Source organism: Diabrotica virgifera, chromosome 3, assembly GCF_917563875.1.
Source record: "Diabrotica virgifera virgifera chromosome 3, PGI_DIABVI_V3a".
Lineage (NCBI taxonomy): Eukaryota > Metazoa > Arthropoda > Insecta > Coleoptera > Chrysomelidae > Diabrotica > Diabrotica virgifera.
Window position 1 is genome coordinate 18,943,187 of NC_065445.1, and position 17,371 is coordinate 18,960,557.

The 17,371-nt window shown below is 33.5% G+C and overlaps 1 protein-coding gene across 1 annotated transcript in view; it reads left to right on the plus strand.

Moving 5' to 3' along the window:
* LOC114328487 (harmonin) overlaps window positions 1-17,371 on the plus strand; it is a 286,928-nt gene that overhangs the window by 252,610 nt on the left and 16,947 nt on the right. Inside the window, exons 7-9 of the mRNA XM_028277348.2 lie at window positions 4,361-4,568; window positions 8,679-8,851; window positions 13,009-13,200. Of these exons, the coding sequence (XP_028133149.1) occupies window positions 4,361-4,568; window positions 8,679-8,851; window positions 13,009-13,200 (573 nt within the window). The remainder of the gene's footprint in view (window positions 1-4,360; window positions 4,569-8,678; window positions 8,852-13,008; window positions 13,201-17,371) is intronic.

Sequence of the window (17,371 nt, forward strand, 5' to 3'; positions counted from 1 at the left end):
ATGTAGTTGAAGTGCGGAGGGCAGTAATCATTCAAAGGAGAAAAAGGCACTTTACTCCCATGTTATACATATGGTTTTTCCACCTTCCTCAAATAACAAGTCATTTTTTCATTTTTACTTAATTTATTTGTGTAACTAACCAACAAAATTTATTAGAACTAAAACTAACAAGTAGGTACAATATAACTGTCAACTGTCAAATATAAGTCAAATTATTAATGTAAACATTGTTAAATTAGAATAACAATTTACTGTTTTTACCATTCTGTAAAATACAGAGTGTTTTTAAATAACCGTTAAAATGTATAGATACTTACGTAATAGAAAATAGATATTGTACAGGGCGTCAATAAGGTATATTTCATGAATGAAATACCATGACGTCACTTTTACTGTTCCTCCCTATTTTTCCTCCCGAGAATGAAGTTTCCTCCCTAGGGAGGAAAAGTAAAAGTGACGTCATGGTATTTCATTCATGAAATATAACTTATTAAATACAATATCTATTTTCTATTACGTAAGTATCTATACATTTTAACTTTTATTTAAAAACACTCTGTATTTTGCAGAATGGTAAAAAACAGTAAATTGTTATTCTATTTAACAATGTTTACATTAATAATTTGACTTATATTTGACAGTTGACAGTTATATTGTACCTACTTGTTAGTTTTAGTTCTAATAAATTTTGTTGGTTAGTTACATAAATAAATTAAATAAAAATGAAAAAATGACTTGTTATTTGAGGAAGGTGGAAAAACCATATGTATAACATGGGAGTAAAGTGCCTTTTCCTCCCTTGAATTCACTTCCTCCCAAAACTTCATTCTCGGGAGGAAAAGTAGCACGTTCCTCCCTTGTTATACAAATAGCTATTACCTATCCTGACACTGATTCGCACCTGGACGACGTTGTTATTTCGTAAGCGGGCGACTTTAACACGTTGAGTGCCACATTTATCCACCATGGATACACGCGTCACACTGATTTAGTGGCCGCGTGTATCTAATGTGGATGCACTTAGACCAGGGCATTTAACACTAAAAACACAGGAATAAATCTATTTTTAAATATAGTAGGTACTTAGAGACTTTTTCATTGTATTTAGGATTAGGATGACGTCTGGAAAAAAGTCTACAATACAAAAATAGGTGGAAATGCATTATTACATTTTAAAGTGTATAAAACGCATCGAAAAATGCATAAACATGTTAAAATCAGTATATTAAGGGCAAGATTTTCTTATTTCGGGGTAATTGGGGTCACTGAACACGAATATGCAATCACAACCGACCTCCGAAGCACTTGGGTGCCCAGGGTTACTGCTAAGGTACGTCATCTAGAGTTTAGAGGGTTTGTTTTTGGCACTTAATTTAGTATGGTATAGTTAGACCCAAACCCAGACATCCAAAGTGAAAGTTATCCTTCAACACCAAATTGTTCTATATGGTCTACATAATGTCCAGAAAAAAGTCACACCATTTTGAGCGTCGGGTTTGGGGGGGGGGGGGAGAGGGGGGAGAAATCTGCAAATTCGTAGCTTTTTACGTTTTTCGTCAATATTTCTAAAACTAAGCGGTTTAGCATGAACAACCTTTTACACAAAATTGTTCTACATTAAATTTAAAATAAAAAAGGCCCTATGCATAACCCTTCTAAAATGAACGGTTCCAAAGTTACGGAGGTAGTATAATATAATTGGTCCAAAAAAAGGCCTAACCCAGACATCCAAAGTAAAAGTTTTCCTGCAACACCAAATTGTTCTATATGGTCCACATATTGTTCAGTAAAAAGTTACACCATTTTGAGCGTCCGGTTTGGGGGGGGGGGGGGAGATGGGGGAGAAGTCGGTAAATTAGTAGTTTTTTTAAGTTTTTCGTCAATATTTATGAAACTATGCTTTAGCGTAAGGAATGTTCTATAGAAAAATATTCTACATAAAATTTAAAACAAAAAAGGTTCTATACATAATTGTTATAAAATCAACGGTCCCAGAGTTACGGAGGGTGAAAAGTGGAGGTTTTCGATACTTTTTATATTTACCGATTTCTCCCCCCTCTCCCCCCCAAACCCGACGCTTAAAATGGTGTGACTTTTTTCTGAACATTATGTGGACCATATAGAACAATTTGGTGTTGGAGGATAACTTTCACTTTGCATGTCTGGGTTTTTGGTATAGTTATATCATAAATATTGCCCAAAAAATATAAAAAGTATCGAAAACCTCGACTTTTCACCCTCCATAACTCTGGAACCGTTGATTTTATAACAATTGTGTATAGAACATTTTTTGTTTTAAATTTCATGTAGAACATTTCTGTATATAACATTGTTTACGCTAAAGCATAGTTTTAGAAATATTGACGAAAAACGTAAAAAAACTACTAATTTACCGGCTTCTCTCCAGTCTCCCTCCCAAACCGGACGCTCAAAATGGTATAACTTTTTACTGAACAATATAGTCCTGTCGCCAGGGGGGGTACAACGGCCTCGTTAATTCAGATGGACTTACTCAAGTTTTTTTTATGTATTTTGACCCGTAGAACACGAATTTTTTGGGTAACAGTTGATCCGGATGTCGATAAGATTGTTATAGACCAAGAACTTGAGGAATCAAATAACAGCGACTTTTGGCAAAACAAAACAATATTTTGTATTTTTTGGGCCATTTTAAGTAAAAAATATTTCTACAAGTTTTTTCGTAGGATGCACAGTTTTCGAGATAAACGCGGTTGAACTTTAAAAAAATCGAAAAATTGCAATTTTTGAACCCGAATAACTTTTGATTAAAAAATAAAATAGCAAGTCTGCTTACCGCATTTGAAAGTTTAAGTCAAATTATATCGGTTTTGATTATTTGCATTGGTAAAAATTTATTTTTTTATTGTTTAACAAAGCTATAAACACGTAGGGTTTCCCGTGCTTTTACATGCGTTTTAACGCATGTAACGTAGAAATAGTCTTGATTGCACTAGTACCTATTCTACCTACTCGTTCGATTTTAAATGAGAAATCATAGAAACATCACTCACGCACTAGTTGTTTGTAGCTTTGTTTAACAATAACACAATAAATTTTTAGCAATGCAAATAATCAAAACCGACATAATTTGACTTGAACTTTCAAAGGCGCTAAGCAGAATTGCTATTTTATTTTTTAATCAAAAGTTATTCGGGTTTAAAAATTGCAGTTTTTCGATTTTTTGAAAGTTCAACCGCGTTTATCTCGAAAACTGTGCATCCTACTAAAAAACTTGTAGAAATATTTTTTGCTTAAAATGACCCAAAAAATACAAAAAACATGTTTTGTTTTGCGAGAAATCTCTGTTATGTAATTCCTCAAGTTCTTGGTCAATAACAATCTTATCGACATCCGGATCAACTGTTACCCAAAAAATTCGTGTTCTACGGGTCAAAATACATAAAAAAAACTTGGGTAAGTCCATCTGAATTAACGAGGCCGTTGTACCCCCCCTGGCGACAGGACTAATATGTGGACCATATAGAACATTTTGGTGTTGGAGGAAAACTTTTACTTTGGATGTTAGGGTTAGGCCTTTTTTTGTACCAGGTATACTATACTACCTCCGTAACTTTGGAACCATTCATTTTAGAAAGATTATGCATAGGGACTTTTTTATTTCAAATTTAATGTAGAACAATTTTGTATAGAGAGTTATTCATGCTAAACCGCATAGTTTAAGAAATATTGGCGAGAAACTTAAAAAACTACGAATTTACCGATTTCTCCCCCCTCTCCCCCCCAAACCCGACGCTCAAAATGGTGTGACTTTTTTCTGGACATTGTGTGGACCATATAGAACAATTTGGTGTTGAAGGATAACTTTCACTTTGGATGTCTGGGTTATGCCATCTTTTGGATCAACTATAATATACTAATTGATGCAAACACAATTTTTTTTAATTATTAATTAGTCTGGACAAAATTATGTCAGGCACCCCTTGTTTTTAATAATTTTAACATAATGGATTACATATCATTTAATTTCTATGCATTAAATAGATCGGTGAAGGTGGGTGTTATATCAGATCTTATACTTATACGAAATACTGAGAAATTCGATTCTCGATATGATTAACGGTACTCAAATACAAGAGTAACAAAAGTAATCAAAGTAACGAATACTGTAAATGATTACTTTTGCAAAAGTAACGATTTGTAACGAGTACTCGAAAGTAACTATAATCACCATCACTACTGTAGGACCATAACTCGAAGCCTTCTAATATGGTTGAAGATCTTAGATCGCATGGAATCTGTTTTTTAGAACAGCTCATTATGAGATTGGCAAATCTTTCATTTTAGTTATATATTTATTTTTTATTTATATTTCTTACAGGCTGTAAACCTCATGAAAACGTCTCGACAACTTGACCTTCTGATAAGAAAAGCTGCAGCCTCAGAACTATTCCCTGGAGAGTCGAGTGGTTACAATAGTTCAGCAAGTTCAGTTACTGAAGATCAAAGTTCATCGTGGGGAGATCCTAAAAGGTTGTCGATAGTTAAAGAAGAAAACCAACATACAGAAGAGAGGTTAAATCAAAGAAGTAAGTTGATGATTTTTGTACTACATGAGTATTTTTAAGTATGGTATTCTTCAAAATAAGCAGCACCGAAATTTAGACGGCTCCGAACTTCATACAATGTTTCTCGTGCATCTTTCGATGTTTTGTCATGCCACGTGTCCTACCAAGCTCCATGTTACTTGCGCAATTCTTCCAATTACATCTTCCACCTTCGTCCTGCTTCGCACGTCTTCTTTTCGTATATATGTTATCTCAGGGAAACTTCCAACATAGCTCGTTCGATGGCTCTTTGTGTTGTTATTAATCTTCTTCTTTTAATTCTTGGAGATCTTTCGATCTGTTTAATTCTGAAGCTGCCTCTGGTTAATTTCCTGGGAGGTAGATTGCCAACTATCCCTCCAACCTTTAGGTGGTCTTCCGGGGGGTCTTGAACCAGGCGGGTTGTTTTCTAGGGCAATTTTTGGGAGTCTATTCTGATCCATTCGTCTTACATGGTTGTACCACATCCTCTTGCGCTGCCTTCCCCATCTTACAATATCTTGAATTTTGCATTGCTCTCTAATGTCTGTATTTCTAACTCTGTCTCCTCTTGTTATCCCCACTATTGTTCTTAGGGTTTTCATTTCGGCAACTCTTAGCATCTGTTTCGTTTTGTTGGTGTCTTCGCGCACTTCTATGCCATATGTCGTGATTGGTCGGACGCAAGTCTTGTAGATTCTAATTTTACTATCTGTGCGCATGTACGGATTTGACCAGACTATCTCCGCAGACATTCTGACAATGCAGATGCTTTGTTGATCTGACTCCTCAGGTCCTTTACTGGGTCGTAAGTGCTTGATATATCTATGCCCAGATATCTGAATTGCATCACCTGTTCTATGGGGTTGTTCTCAACCACTAACTTACAACTGAGCCGATCTTTTGCTATTGTCATACATTTAGTTTTGTTGGTAGAAATGTTCATATTTAGTTGGTGGCTTATTTGAAAGAACTGAAAGAGCTGTCTCTGAAGACCATCTTCTGATTCAGCAATAATTGCTGCATCATCTGCGTAACACACCATACCAATTATTTTGTTGCCCATTCTATATCCGAGATTAAGAGATGTTACTTTGTTTATAATTTTGCCCATGAGTAGGTTAAACAAGAAGGGGATTAAACTGTCTCCTTGTCTAATTCCTCCCGGTGTTGGAATATTTTCAGTGAACTGGTCTTCTGCTCTAACTTTGGTTACGTTGTTGTTATTTAGGTTATGGACTATCTTTGTTATGCTGGCCGGTGTTTTATTTTCTATTAATATATTTATAATGTCTCCCAGGCGAACTCTGTCAAACGCCTTCGTCAGATCAATGAAGCACATATACGCTGGCATGCCGAACTCTATAGCTTTTTCTTTTATTTGTTTTATTACAAATGTTGCGTCTGTTATAGATCGCCCCTTTGTAAAACCTTGTTGTTCTTCAGCATTAGTGATTTGTCTTTCCAGTTTGTCCTTAAGAATACCCGTGAAAAATTTCATCGTTGTATTTAAGAGGGTTATTCCTCTGTAGTTTTGTAGGCAAGTTTTTTGCCCTTTTTTAAATATGGGTATTGTGATGCTCTTATGCCATTCCTCTGGTGTTTCTGTTTCGTTTAAGATTTTTTTTAAGAGTTGCGACAGTTTACTTGCAAGTTCAGGGCCTCCATATTTTAAAAGTTCATTGGGTATACCATCCGTTCCAGGTGATTTATCCAGGTGATCCATGTTATTAATCTATAGGCTAATAACTAGCACGGTATCCATTCCATTCCCTAGCTCATAACTGGTAGAATACATCAATTGAATACAATTTTCTGAGTCTGAATACTGAGTCTTGCTAGTGCTGCCCAAGTAATTCGGATTCTTCTATTTTTTTATAGTTGTCTCTGCTGTTCGATTATGTTTGCCTAGTTTGATCGTGTGACCCAGGTATTGTATATCTATATACTCTTTTATATTTTCAATCCCATTTCCGTCTAAGTCCATTGTGAGATTTTGATTGGTCATCACTTTTGTTTTATTTAAATTCATTTTTAAACCGATGTTCGCAGATTCTTGCTCATTTAACATATTCCTCTGTATTGTTGCTTATGAGTACTATGTCATCGGCAAATTTTAGTTGACTACCATCTGCCATCGACTTTATTTTGCCAATTTTATTGTTCTTCTTCTTTAAGTGCCGTCTCCTAATCGGAGGTTGGATATCATCATCACTATCTTTACTCTATCTACCACTGCTCTGAAGAGTTCTATGGAACTGCATTTAAACCAGTCCCTTAAATTCCTTAACCATGACACTCTTCTTCTTCCTAAACTACTTCTTCCTCTTATCTTTCCCTGTATTATCAGTCTTAGCATTTCATATCGCTGTCCCCTCATTACGTGTCCCAGATATTGCAACTTTCTTATTTTTATCGTGTTTATTATTTCGCATTCTTTGCAGATTTCTCGCAATACTTTCGCGTTCGTTTTCTTCTTTGTCCATCAGTGACGGCTTGTCCTATGAGGCAGGTGAGGCAGTGCCTCACCAGTATATCAATCGACTATTTACGTTATTTCGTTGTTTTATAATCAGTTTTTTAAATATAAATTAGCTTTTTGAAATTTCCTAAATACCTTTATTTTTATGAAAAAAATTAAAATCGGTACGGCCCTGACTCTTTATCTTCTTATATATCCGTCTTCCACGTGCCATTCCAACTTTCTCAAATCATTACAGTTGAAGCTAGCCTCACACTATCTGCAACAGTATGGGACAACGCCAACAGTAAAACCGGCAATATTTGAAAAATGTGCCACCGATTCTAGGAACAAAATTCATCCATCCTTGAGGCTGGCCTCAGGCTCCGCGGAACGGAATAGAAATAGCCGAACGGCCTCAGGCTCCGCAGAATGGAATGGGAATAGCCGAACTGAACCGACTAGTACAAGCACAAGTCGATTGCAGATCATAGCTTTCTACACACGGTATATACGAATGGATTATTATATTTTAGAAGTTTATGGATATGTACTTAAAAGAGTGTTCATTGTAAATCATTGTTCATCATCACCTAATATATTGTTCTGAAGCTATTTTTTCTTTGTGGCATTTATGTAATTTATTATTCTAAATGAGAAATAAGATTATACAATTTAACTTAAAAAATGATTTTATTAACGTTTCTACTTCCACATCGGACGTTTACATACAAAAGTAGTTTTTAAGTGTTTCAAAAATGTTGTATTTTGTGTTTGTGTTTTATTTTTTAAAAAATATAACTACATAATAAATTATTTTTCTTTATTTATTTGTTACATTTACATAAAAAGTAGTTTTTAAGTGTTTCAAAAATTTTGTATGCTGTGGTTGTGTTTTTTTTGTAAAATTTTTTTGAACATACGTATTCAAATCAGAGTGAGCAAAACATATTTAAGCGAATAATATTGCCCTAGATTCCCACAGCCCTAGCTCATTCCCCATATCTTCCACGATTTTTGAAAAAACGCACACTCTTTTGTTATGTAAAATTTGAAGTTTTCAATATGGAATTGGAATTTTGTAGATTATTTGTCCGGGATTTTTTGTAGGGATTTTTGTCCGGGGATTTTTGTGGGGAATTTTTGTCCGGGGATTATTTGTCCGGGGATTATTTGTCTGGGGATTTCTTGTCCAGGGATAATTTATGAGGATTTCTTGTCCGGGATTATTGGTCCTAGATTCGTCCTAGCGTTATGACGTCACAAAATCGAGTTTCTGGCCATTAAAGAGAAGCTAACCATAATAATAAAATTCCTCAGGTGTAGTGTGCCTCACCACTTTATACTATCACGAGCCGCCCCTGGTGTCCATGCTGTTTTAAGTATTCTTCTGTAACACCACATTTCTAATAACTGTAGCTTATTTATGTGTTCTTGGTTCAATGTCCAGCTTTCAAGTCCATATTGCAGTATTGAGAACACATAGCATTTCAAAGCTCTTACTCTCAGTTATAATCTAAGGTCAGAGAATTGCTTTCATTTTTACAAACGCATTTCTTGCTATTTCTATCCTGGTTCTTATTCCTGATGTTTGATCATTGTTATTGTTATTTTTTTTTGTTATGAGTAGCTAATTAAGTTTTATGTTGTAGGTTTTACCAATAGTTGGAATTTACCAGATTGGGAAGAGGAACCAACTGAAAAAAGTGTATACAAACCAACCATCATCAATGTTACTGAAAGTGGAACTACTATCAAAAATAATGGCATAGAATACGCCTCAAATAAGCTAGAACAAAACGCTTCCCATTTGGAAGACCACAAGGTAAAGTTTAGGGAATTGTAATACTTTCATTCTTCTTATGTATTCTTATGTATGTATATGACATATTGAATGTTTGTACATAGTTCTTGACTATGTTGGCTTTAGTTATAAATTTTGACTTGCATCATTTTAGAATGTGCAAATAGAAACTTTATTAACTACAAAGTTATAAATTGTTATATTATTTTTTATGAACATACACTTCTGGTCAAAAAAACCTGGACACCTTAAAAATGGGTCATTTTTGATGTCTCGAATCTCATAAACCTGTTGTCCAATTTTAGTGATTTTTTTAATATGTTATAGCCTTATTCTGTAAGAATATGGATGTAGTAATAGTGTTGCTGAACATGTAAATGTCATTGTATACCGGGTGTAACAATATTACTGTGTTTTTTCCTGAAAGTTCGTAGCACCCTGTGGAATATTCTAGCATTTAAAAAATATTGAACATATTTCTTAATATTTCTTAACATTCTGCTTTTTGACTCATTCACTTATGTTGGATGCTAAAAAAGTTAGGTACTTTGACAACTAGCCATGTTCTTCATCAATACAGGGTGTTTCTAAATAAGTGCGACAAACTTTAAGGGTTAATTCTGCATGAAAAAATAATGACAGTGTGCTTTATAAACATATGTCCGCAAATGCTTCGTTTCCGAGATACGGGATGTTGAATTTTTTCTTACAAACAGATGATTTATTTACTGCTCTAAAACCGGTTGAGATGTGCAAATGAAATTTGGTAGGTTTTAAGAGGTAGTTATTTCACATTTTTTGACATACAACTAAAAATTTTATATTCGCCATTGGCGTGCATACAGGTAATATGACCGGGTAATATAACCCGTATGCACGCCAATGGTGAATATAAAATACATAATTGTAGTGAAAAAATGCGCAATGACTGCCTCTTAAAACCCTCCAAATTTCATTTGCATATCTCAACCGGTTTTAGAGCAATAAATAAATCGTCAGTGTGTAAGAAAAAATTGAACACCCGGTATCTCGGAAACGAAGCATTTGCAGACATATATTTATAAATTAAACAACCATTATTTTTTCTTGCAGAATTGCCCCTTTCAGTTTGTCGCACTTATTTAGAAACACCCTATATTGATGAAGAACGTGGCTACTTGTCAAAGTACCTAACTTTTTCATTATCCAACATAAGTGAATGAGTCAAAAAGCAGAATGTTAAGAGAGACTAGGGCTATAACTGAGTTTTAATTTCAATATTTTTTAAATGCTAGAATATTCCACAGGGTGTTCCGAACTTTCAGGAAAAAACACAGTAATATTGTTACACCCGGTATACAATGACATTTACATGTTCAGCAACACTATTACTACATCCATATTCTTAGAGAATAAGGCTATAACATATTAAAAAAATTACTAAAATTTTTACAACGGGTTTATGAGATTCGAGACATCAAAAATGACCCATTTTTAAGGTGTCCAGGTTTTTTTGGCCAGGAGTGTACATACAACCATACTTATACGGAATCATCTGATATTTCTTATTGTTTCAAGTGAATTTAAAAAAAATCAATATGTGTACGCAGTTAAAAAAATATTTATTTTAAAGAAATTTAATCGCCAAGACATATACATTAAAAAAACAGCAAAGTGTTGAAACAACAAATTGATACTATTGGCTACACTGCTTCGGAAGTGGAGCTACCAGTGGAAGGAATGCTCTATTGTGAATCAAAATAGATACTCGTTAATTCAGCCCGATATTTCCAAATTTCCTTGGTACAAGTCCTGTAGAGCTTCTAAGAAGTACATAACTTCTATTATTTGAGTACGATTCGGGCACGCATGTTATCCAAAGCATTTATTTAAACTCTTTTTCTTAATATCGTTTCAACTGAAACACTTGCAACTCTAGCTTCCAAAAACTGTCCTTGAGCTGTAGGTGAGAAATTGTTGGGTCTCTTCTAGCTGCTTGGGAAATGACACGACCATGGTGAGCCATCGTTAAATTTTGGCGACTTTGCCTTGGCTATATTTTGAAGCTTTCCTAATTCCTGAGACCATAGCATAGGTTTTTTGACACAATGCCCTGTTACATCTACCGCTATAGCTACCTCCCTCCGAGCATTACTTGTTTCACAAGACCAATAATATTTTCCCTTTGCAAGTACGATAACTCCATATAAGGCACATTTTTGTTTTTGAATGCACAAGCTAGTTTATTTATTTTCGTTTAATTTACAACTAAGATCTCATGGTTTTATCATTTTGTTTAATTTCAATAATAGTCCAGGAACCGAAGCTTTTCACCTCGAAATTTTTACAGAATGGATCGATTAGCTTGAAAATTTGAGAATAAGTAGTTGATAGTCCAAGGATCAAAAGCTATATGATGCCGAAATGCGATTTTACCATGGGGGTGGTTACCACTCCATCTCGGGGGTGGAAATTTTTTATTATATTTTGACAGCAAAAGTTGATAAAAACATTCATTCTAAGCACAAAATGTTCTATACATTTTTTTGATTAAATTAATAGTTTTCGATTTATTCGCAATCGAAACTGTTAGTTTTATATCGAAAAAATCAATGTTTTTAATTCAGTTAAGTTAAGTTTTCTGCTAATAACTCCAAAAGTTTTAGTTTTATCAAAACGACTTTACTTCATTTACGATTCACTCAATTTTTGCTGTAGATGAAATTTTTTCAAACCAAGTTCTTGGAAAATAAATAACCTATAATTTCATATTTAAACATTTTTTCGGATCTCTGATGCTAATCTTTCTATTCTGAAGAAATTGACATTTTTTACCAAACTACAAAAATTCGTTATTCGCTTTTAACTCCAGTCTTTTAAAAACTAATCATTCTAAGCCAGTCAAACTTCTAGAATCTATTAATAATAATTATGCTTCCAATTGGATTTTTCCTTTTTTTTTCAAAAAAAATATATTGATTTTTTAACCGTAACTTTTTTAGTTTGTATCTTACAAAGTTTGGTAAAAAAGAATTTTGTAGGCTTTTACAAGATCTATAAGCCTATTAATACTAAATATTTTTAAAATCCTCAGTTGCAAAAAGAGATGACTTTGAAAGGGTTGGTAAAGGTGGTATTTGCATGTGTTAATTGTCAATAGCTCACTCAATTTTTGCAGTAGAAAGTTTTTTTGCAAATCGGGATCTTTGAAATTAAATAAGCTATAATTTTATATTTAAACGTTTTTTCGTATCTCTGATACTAATCTTTATATTCTGAAGAAAAGGCCATTTTTTTCCAAACTACAAAAATTTGTTATTCGCTTTAAACTCCATTTTTTTTTAAACTAATCATTCTTAGCCGTAAATCTTATAGAACCTATTAATAATACATAAATAAAGAAGACCAAATAATGTCAATGACTAATTTTGATTAGGATGGTGATTAGGGGGTTGCTTCCAATCACTTTTTCTCCGAAAAAAAAATAAGGACTGACATTATTTTCATTATGTCACTTAATTTTTGAGCTAGAGACTTTTTTTATTTCTGGATATCGATATTTTTAAATACTTTAAATTAGTTTGAACAAGTTCTCCTCGAAAAATGCATAGTTTTCCCGTCTTTTGACTTTGAAACTACAATATTTAGCATTTGACGAAGAAGAGCTAACATATAATAAAGTATAGCTCGATTACTATTGGTTTTAAAGAAAATTAAGAAAAACGGTTTTGTTTATTTTTTCAAAAGGTACATTTTTGTTAAGTAAAGTTGTTTTGATAAAACGAAAACTTTTGAAGTTATTAGCAGAATACTTATTAAAAACAGTGATTTTTTCTATGTATAAAAATAACACTTTCGATAGCGAATAAGTCGAAAATTATTAATTTTATCAAAAATTGTATAGAACATTTTTTGCTTAAAATGATCATTTTTATTAACTTTTCCGGTCAAAATATAATAAAAAATTTCCACCCCCGAAATGGGGGTGGAAATCACCCCCCAAGGTAAAAGCGCCTTTCGGCATCATATAGATTTTGATCCTTGGACTATCCACTACTTATTCTCAAGCTTCATTACTTGGACTACGAAAAACGATGATTCTTTGCAACAATAACAAGCTTTGTTTTAAATAAATAAATATTGGTTTGAAATACATGATGATTCCATATAAGTTTGGTTGTGCATGTATCTTCTTGTAGATGCCAGAGAGAACAGATAGCAAAGTAGTTGTAGAAGTGCATAGAAGCGACGAAGATGACAGTCCCTGTGGAGTGAACGGACTAGCTAAAAGCTCGTCTAGCAGTAGTCTAGCAAGTAAGGCCAGTTTAACAAGTGCAGCTAGCAGTAGTTTGTCATCGGCAATATCCATGGAGCTTAAAAGAAGATCGGAGGTAACTAATAAGTATAATTAACCAAATAAACATAGATGGTTGCGTTTCGATTCAATTCGAGTCTCTTACCATGCTCTGACACGTGTTTCTAGGTCTACCCGTCATCAGGGAGGTTTGTAAGAAAACTGAATTGAATCAAAACGCACCGACTAGTTGGTAAATATATTGAAATATTAAACCAACGCACGCCTTAAGCGACCTCTAATAGCGGCTTCCCACGATCGGCAATATTGCGGACGGACACGGACCAGCTCGCACCACGCACCGGCGGGAAGCGTATCGTCCAGATTAGCTCGCACCACGCACCGTGGGAAGTTGTCGTCCGTGGTAGCTCAGACACGTCTGTAGTGATCCGTTGAAAGTCGGTAAAGATCAAAGAGGCGTTATGGGCCCGTGCGGACGCTGTCATGGTTTTTTAACACGGTAAACGCCAGTTGTTTACTTTCATTTTGGGCTAGATGAATTCAAAAGAATTCAGCGTTTGTATTTAATTGAATGGGGGACTTATAGCCGGGGGACTTATATAGGTAGTGTCAAATTTGACCCGAGCATTTTAGCATGTCTGTTTTTTCTTTATTTAGTTAGGTGTTCCAAAGCTTATTAACAAATGATGTGTAAACTGGCCCAAAACCGGGGCTTTTAGACAAAAAAAGATAAAATATGAAACTAGATGGAAAAAGCCTACAACTTATATGAGGCGTTGCGGATAGTAAGGACGAATTCGACAAAAGCAAGTTTCGAGAAATTTGGGTTTAAAAATGCAGGTAGTATATAAGGGCGAACTCAACAAAAACAAGTTTTGAAGATTACTTTTTCTGGAGAAACAAGGTCGAACTCAACAATTCGACAGTTCTATAATGTAGGAAATTTAATTTAAAATGTTTTAATCAAAAAAAATGTTTATTGAATTCGCCCTTACTATCGGCAACGGCTCATATGTCAAATATTTTTCTCCGTGACTTACATCCATCATAGCCTAAAATACCTAGCTCCTGGCTTTCACCCAGGTGAGAAGTTGAAAGTTTTTTTTGTTTTTAAAATTGACATTTTGATTCTAAAAATAATTATTTTTATAATACCACGTTTTTATTATTAATACGACACAAATTGTAAACTATGCATTTGATCATTATTATGTTGACCTTAACCCGGCATTAGTCGCTAGGTTGGTTCTTACATAAATGGTCGCGCGTGAGATTTTTGTCTCACATAGATATCCAACTTTCGCCTTTTTTTACGAAATATAATTTTCAAAGAAGATTTTAAACCTAATAAATTTATTATTGGCTTTACACAATGTGACTTGATGCGCTGTTACATTTTAACCTAATCTAAAAATGTAGAAATAATATTATTTTAATATTTCAATATAAATTTCAAATTTGTACTAGTACCTTTATTTTATTGTTCTGCAACAGGGTAAGTTCTAAAATTATCTTTGCACGATTCATATTGCAAATACAAAATAAAATAATGCTATAAAATAATGCTGAATAGTATAATATTACACGATGGAAGCGCACTGACTTAACAATTGGGCCATACTAAAGTCGACTTTACATTACATGATTTATCATGTGATTTGTCATATGATTTGGTCATGGAGTGAAATTTACATGTTTACACTGTGTGATTTGTCATATGATTTTGCATTGTTTATATGGCTCGTTTTGTCATAAGCATTGTCATGCGGCTCGTCATGGGAAAAATCATATGACAAATCACATGATAAATCATGTAGTGTAAAGTCGACTTAAGTCAACTGAACCACCACCTGAGCAGATGAGTCTATTCGATTGTAGAGGAAGGATAATTCGGAGACTAGAAGGAACTAGAGCATGTGTTATTTATCAGGGAAAAAGTTGTGTGCAATAATCTGAAACCATTAGAGAAAATCTCATTTAGCGACCAATGCCGGGTTAAGCAAAATTGTTGTACATGACTGAAGGTTGCTGAGTTGGTACGACTAATCTAAGTGAATAGGGGGTTGCCTCCCCCCTCTACATTTTTTTTTATTTATTTGGACAAACTGTTTTTTCTTAATTTTATATGATCTAGAACCAAAAGATACATAAAACCCTAAACAACCCTTTTTTCAAATAAACAATACATAGTTTTTTGTTCTGTCTGCGCAAATAATGATTACTTAGGTTGGTCGTATTAACTCAGAAACCTTCCCGGGTTCATATACAACTTTGCTTGAGGTCATCATATGATCAAATGCATAGTTTATGATTCTATAAAAGACATACAGACTTTTTTGTATTGTGTCGTATAAATATTAAAAACATGGTATTATAAAAATAATTATTTTTCAAATCAAAATGTCAATTTTAAAAACAAACAAACTTCCAAGGTAGGGACTGGAACCCGGCTCACCTGGGTGAAAGCCAGGAGCTAGGTATTTTAGGCCATGATGGATGTAAGCCACGGAGATAAATATTTGACATAGTTGTAGGGTTTTTCCATCTAGTTTCATATTTTATCTTGTTTTGCCTAAAAGCCCCGGTTTTGGGCCGGCTGACACACCGTTTTTTAATGGAACACCTCAATAAAGAAAAACACCCATGCTAAAATGCTCCGGTCAAATTTTACACTACCTCCCTGACTATTATAAAGCATAAATATCCAAACTTGGTCCAAAATTTGTTTTTGACCAACGATTTTTTTGCAAGTTGATAATTTACCACATTTTGTTAAAAATAAAATACATTAACAAAATTTAACATTTTGTTAAAAATAAAATACATTATGTGTGTAATTATTGATTTAGATGGAATGTGCATACTACACATTTCACACCATATTCTAAACGAAAACATTGAAAGAGATAAGAAACATGACAAACGCAATGTAATCAACACCCAAATTAAATGAGTCACATATATAATATTCTTTTTTCATGAAACCGTCAGTCCTTTTGCTACTTAGCGAGGAATAAAGTTACATAGTTCCAGGGCCCCCGCAAGACTGAGCGGCGCCCGCGTGCGGCATATATTTTAGCGCCCAAAAATTTACTATATCCACAATGTATTCATTTTTTTCGAATCCTGAGAAAACTAATATGTACAGTATTTTTCAAAAAATTAAACGCAGAATGAAAGATTACGTTATTACCGAGAGCCGAAATTCCCTGAAAACTTCTATAATGTTTATTTTAACAAGTTACAGGGGTAAAAAGAGAAAATTTATTATGATTTTTAATTTTAAATATCTCATTCAAAAATAAAAACTTTTTGTTTATTTTAACGGACTTTCGGCCATTGGTAATAATGTAATCCTTCATTATGCGTTTAAATTTTTTAAAAATAGTTATTAGTTTTCTCAGCATTCGAAAAAAATGAGTACTTACATTTAAAAAACATTGGTTCGAAATTTTGGGCCTACGCTTTAAATCTAGAAAGTGTTAAATCTAAGTTGAATTAAATGGGTGTTTTTCTAGATTTGACTGCAGCAAACTCTTTTATATTATCTTCAAAGTCAATTTTATTGACGATCTCTTGCTATAAGTATATAGTATTTTTACTACAAAAACGTTATTACGTAGGTCGAAATTTTTGACGTAAGAGAACTGTCAAAACATTAGAATGTGACTTTTCTTTATTGTCATGTTTATAAAAACATGGCAATAATGAAAAGTCACATTCTAATGTTTTGACAGTTCTCTTACGTCAAAAATTTTGACCTACGTAATAACGTTTTTGTAGTAAAAATACTATAGCTAATATTGTCAAACCAGATAATCTTTCCTCTACCACAGTAGAACTCAAATAATTTTTAATAATTTTAATTTTGAAAATGATCTCTCACCCTCACCACCAGAAGCAACAGACAGTTAAAGTGAGGAGAATTCTTAACGAAAAAGTGATATTTAGTAGAGATGTAGTTAGATATTTTCAAATATACATACATATTGATTATTAAGAGTTTTTAGAAGTGAGTTCAGTTCAGTTTACTGGATCAGTTAGCTTTTGTTGAAGAGCAAGACAGTTTTTTTGTTAAATAGCATCGTCATTTAATGTAATATCCCTAAAAAACCAAAAAAATTATCATAACCAAACATCATATTATCAAATCTACTATTTAACGAACTTAGGATTTGATCAATTATTCTAATACTGTCCAATTTTTATGTTGAAGGTATCATTATCTGTTATATTTGTAAGATTCT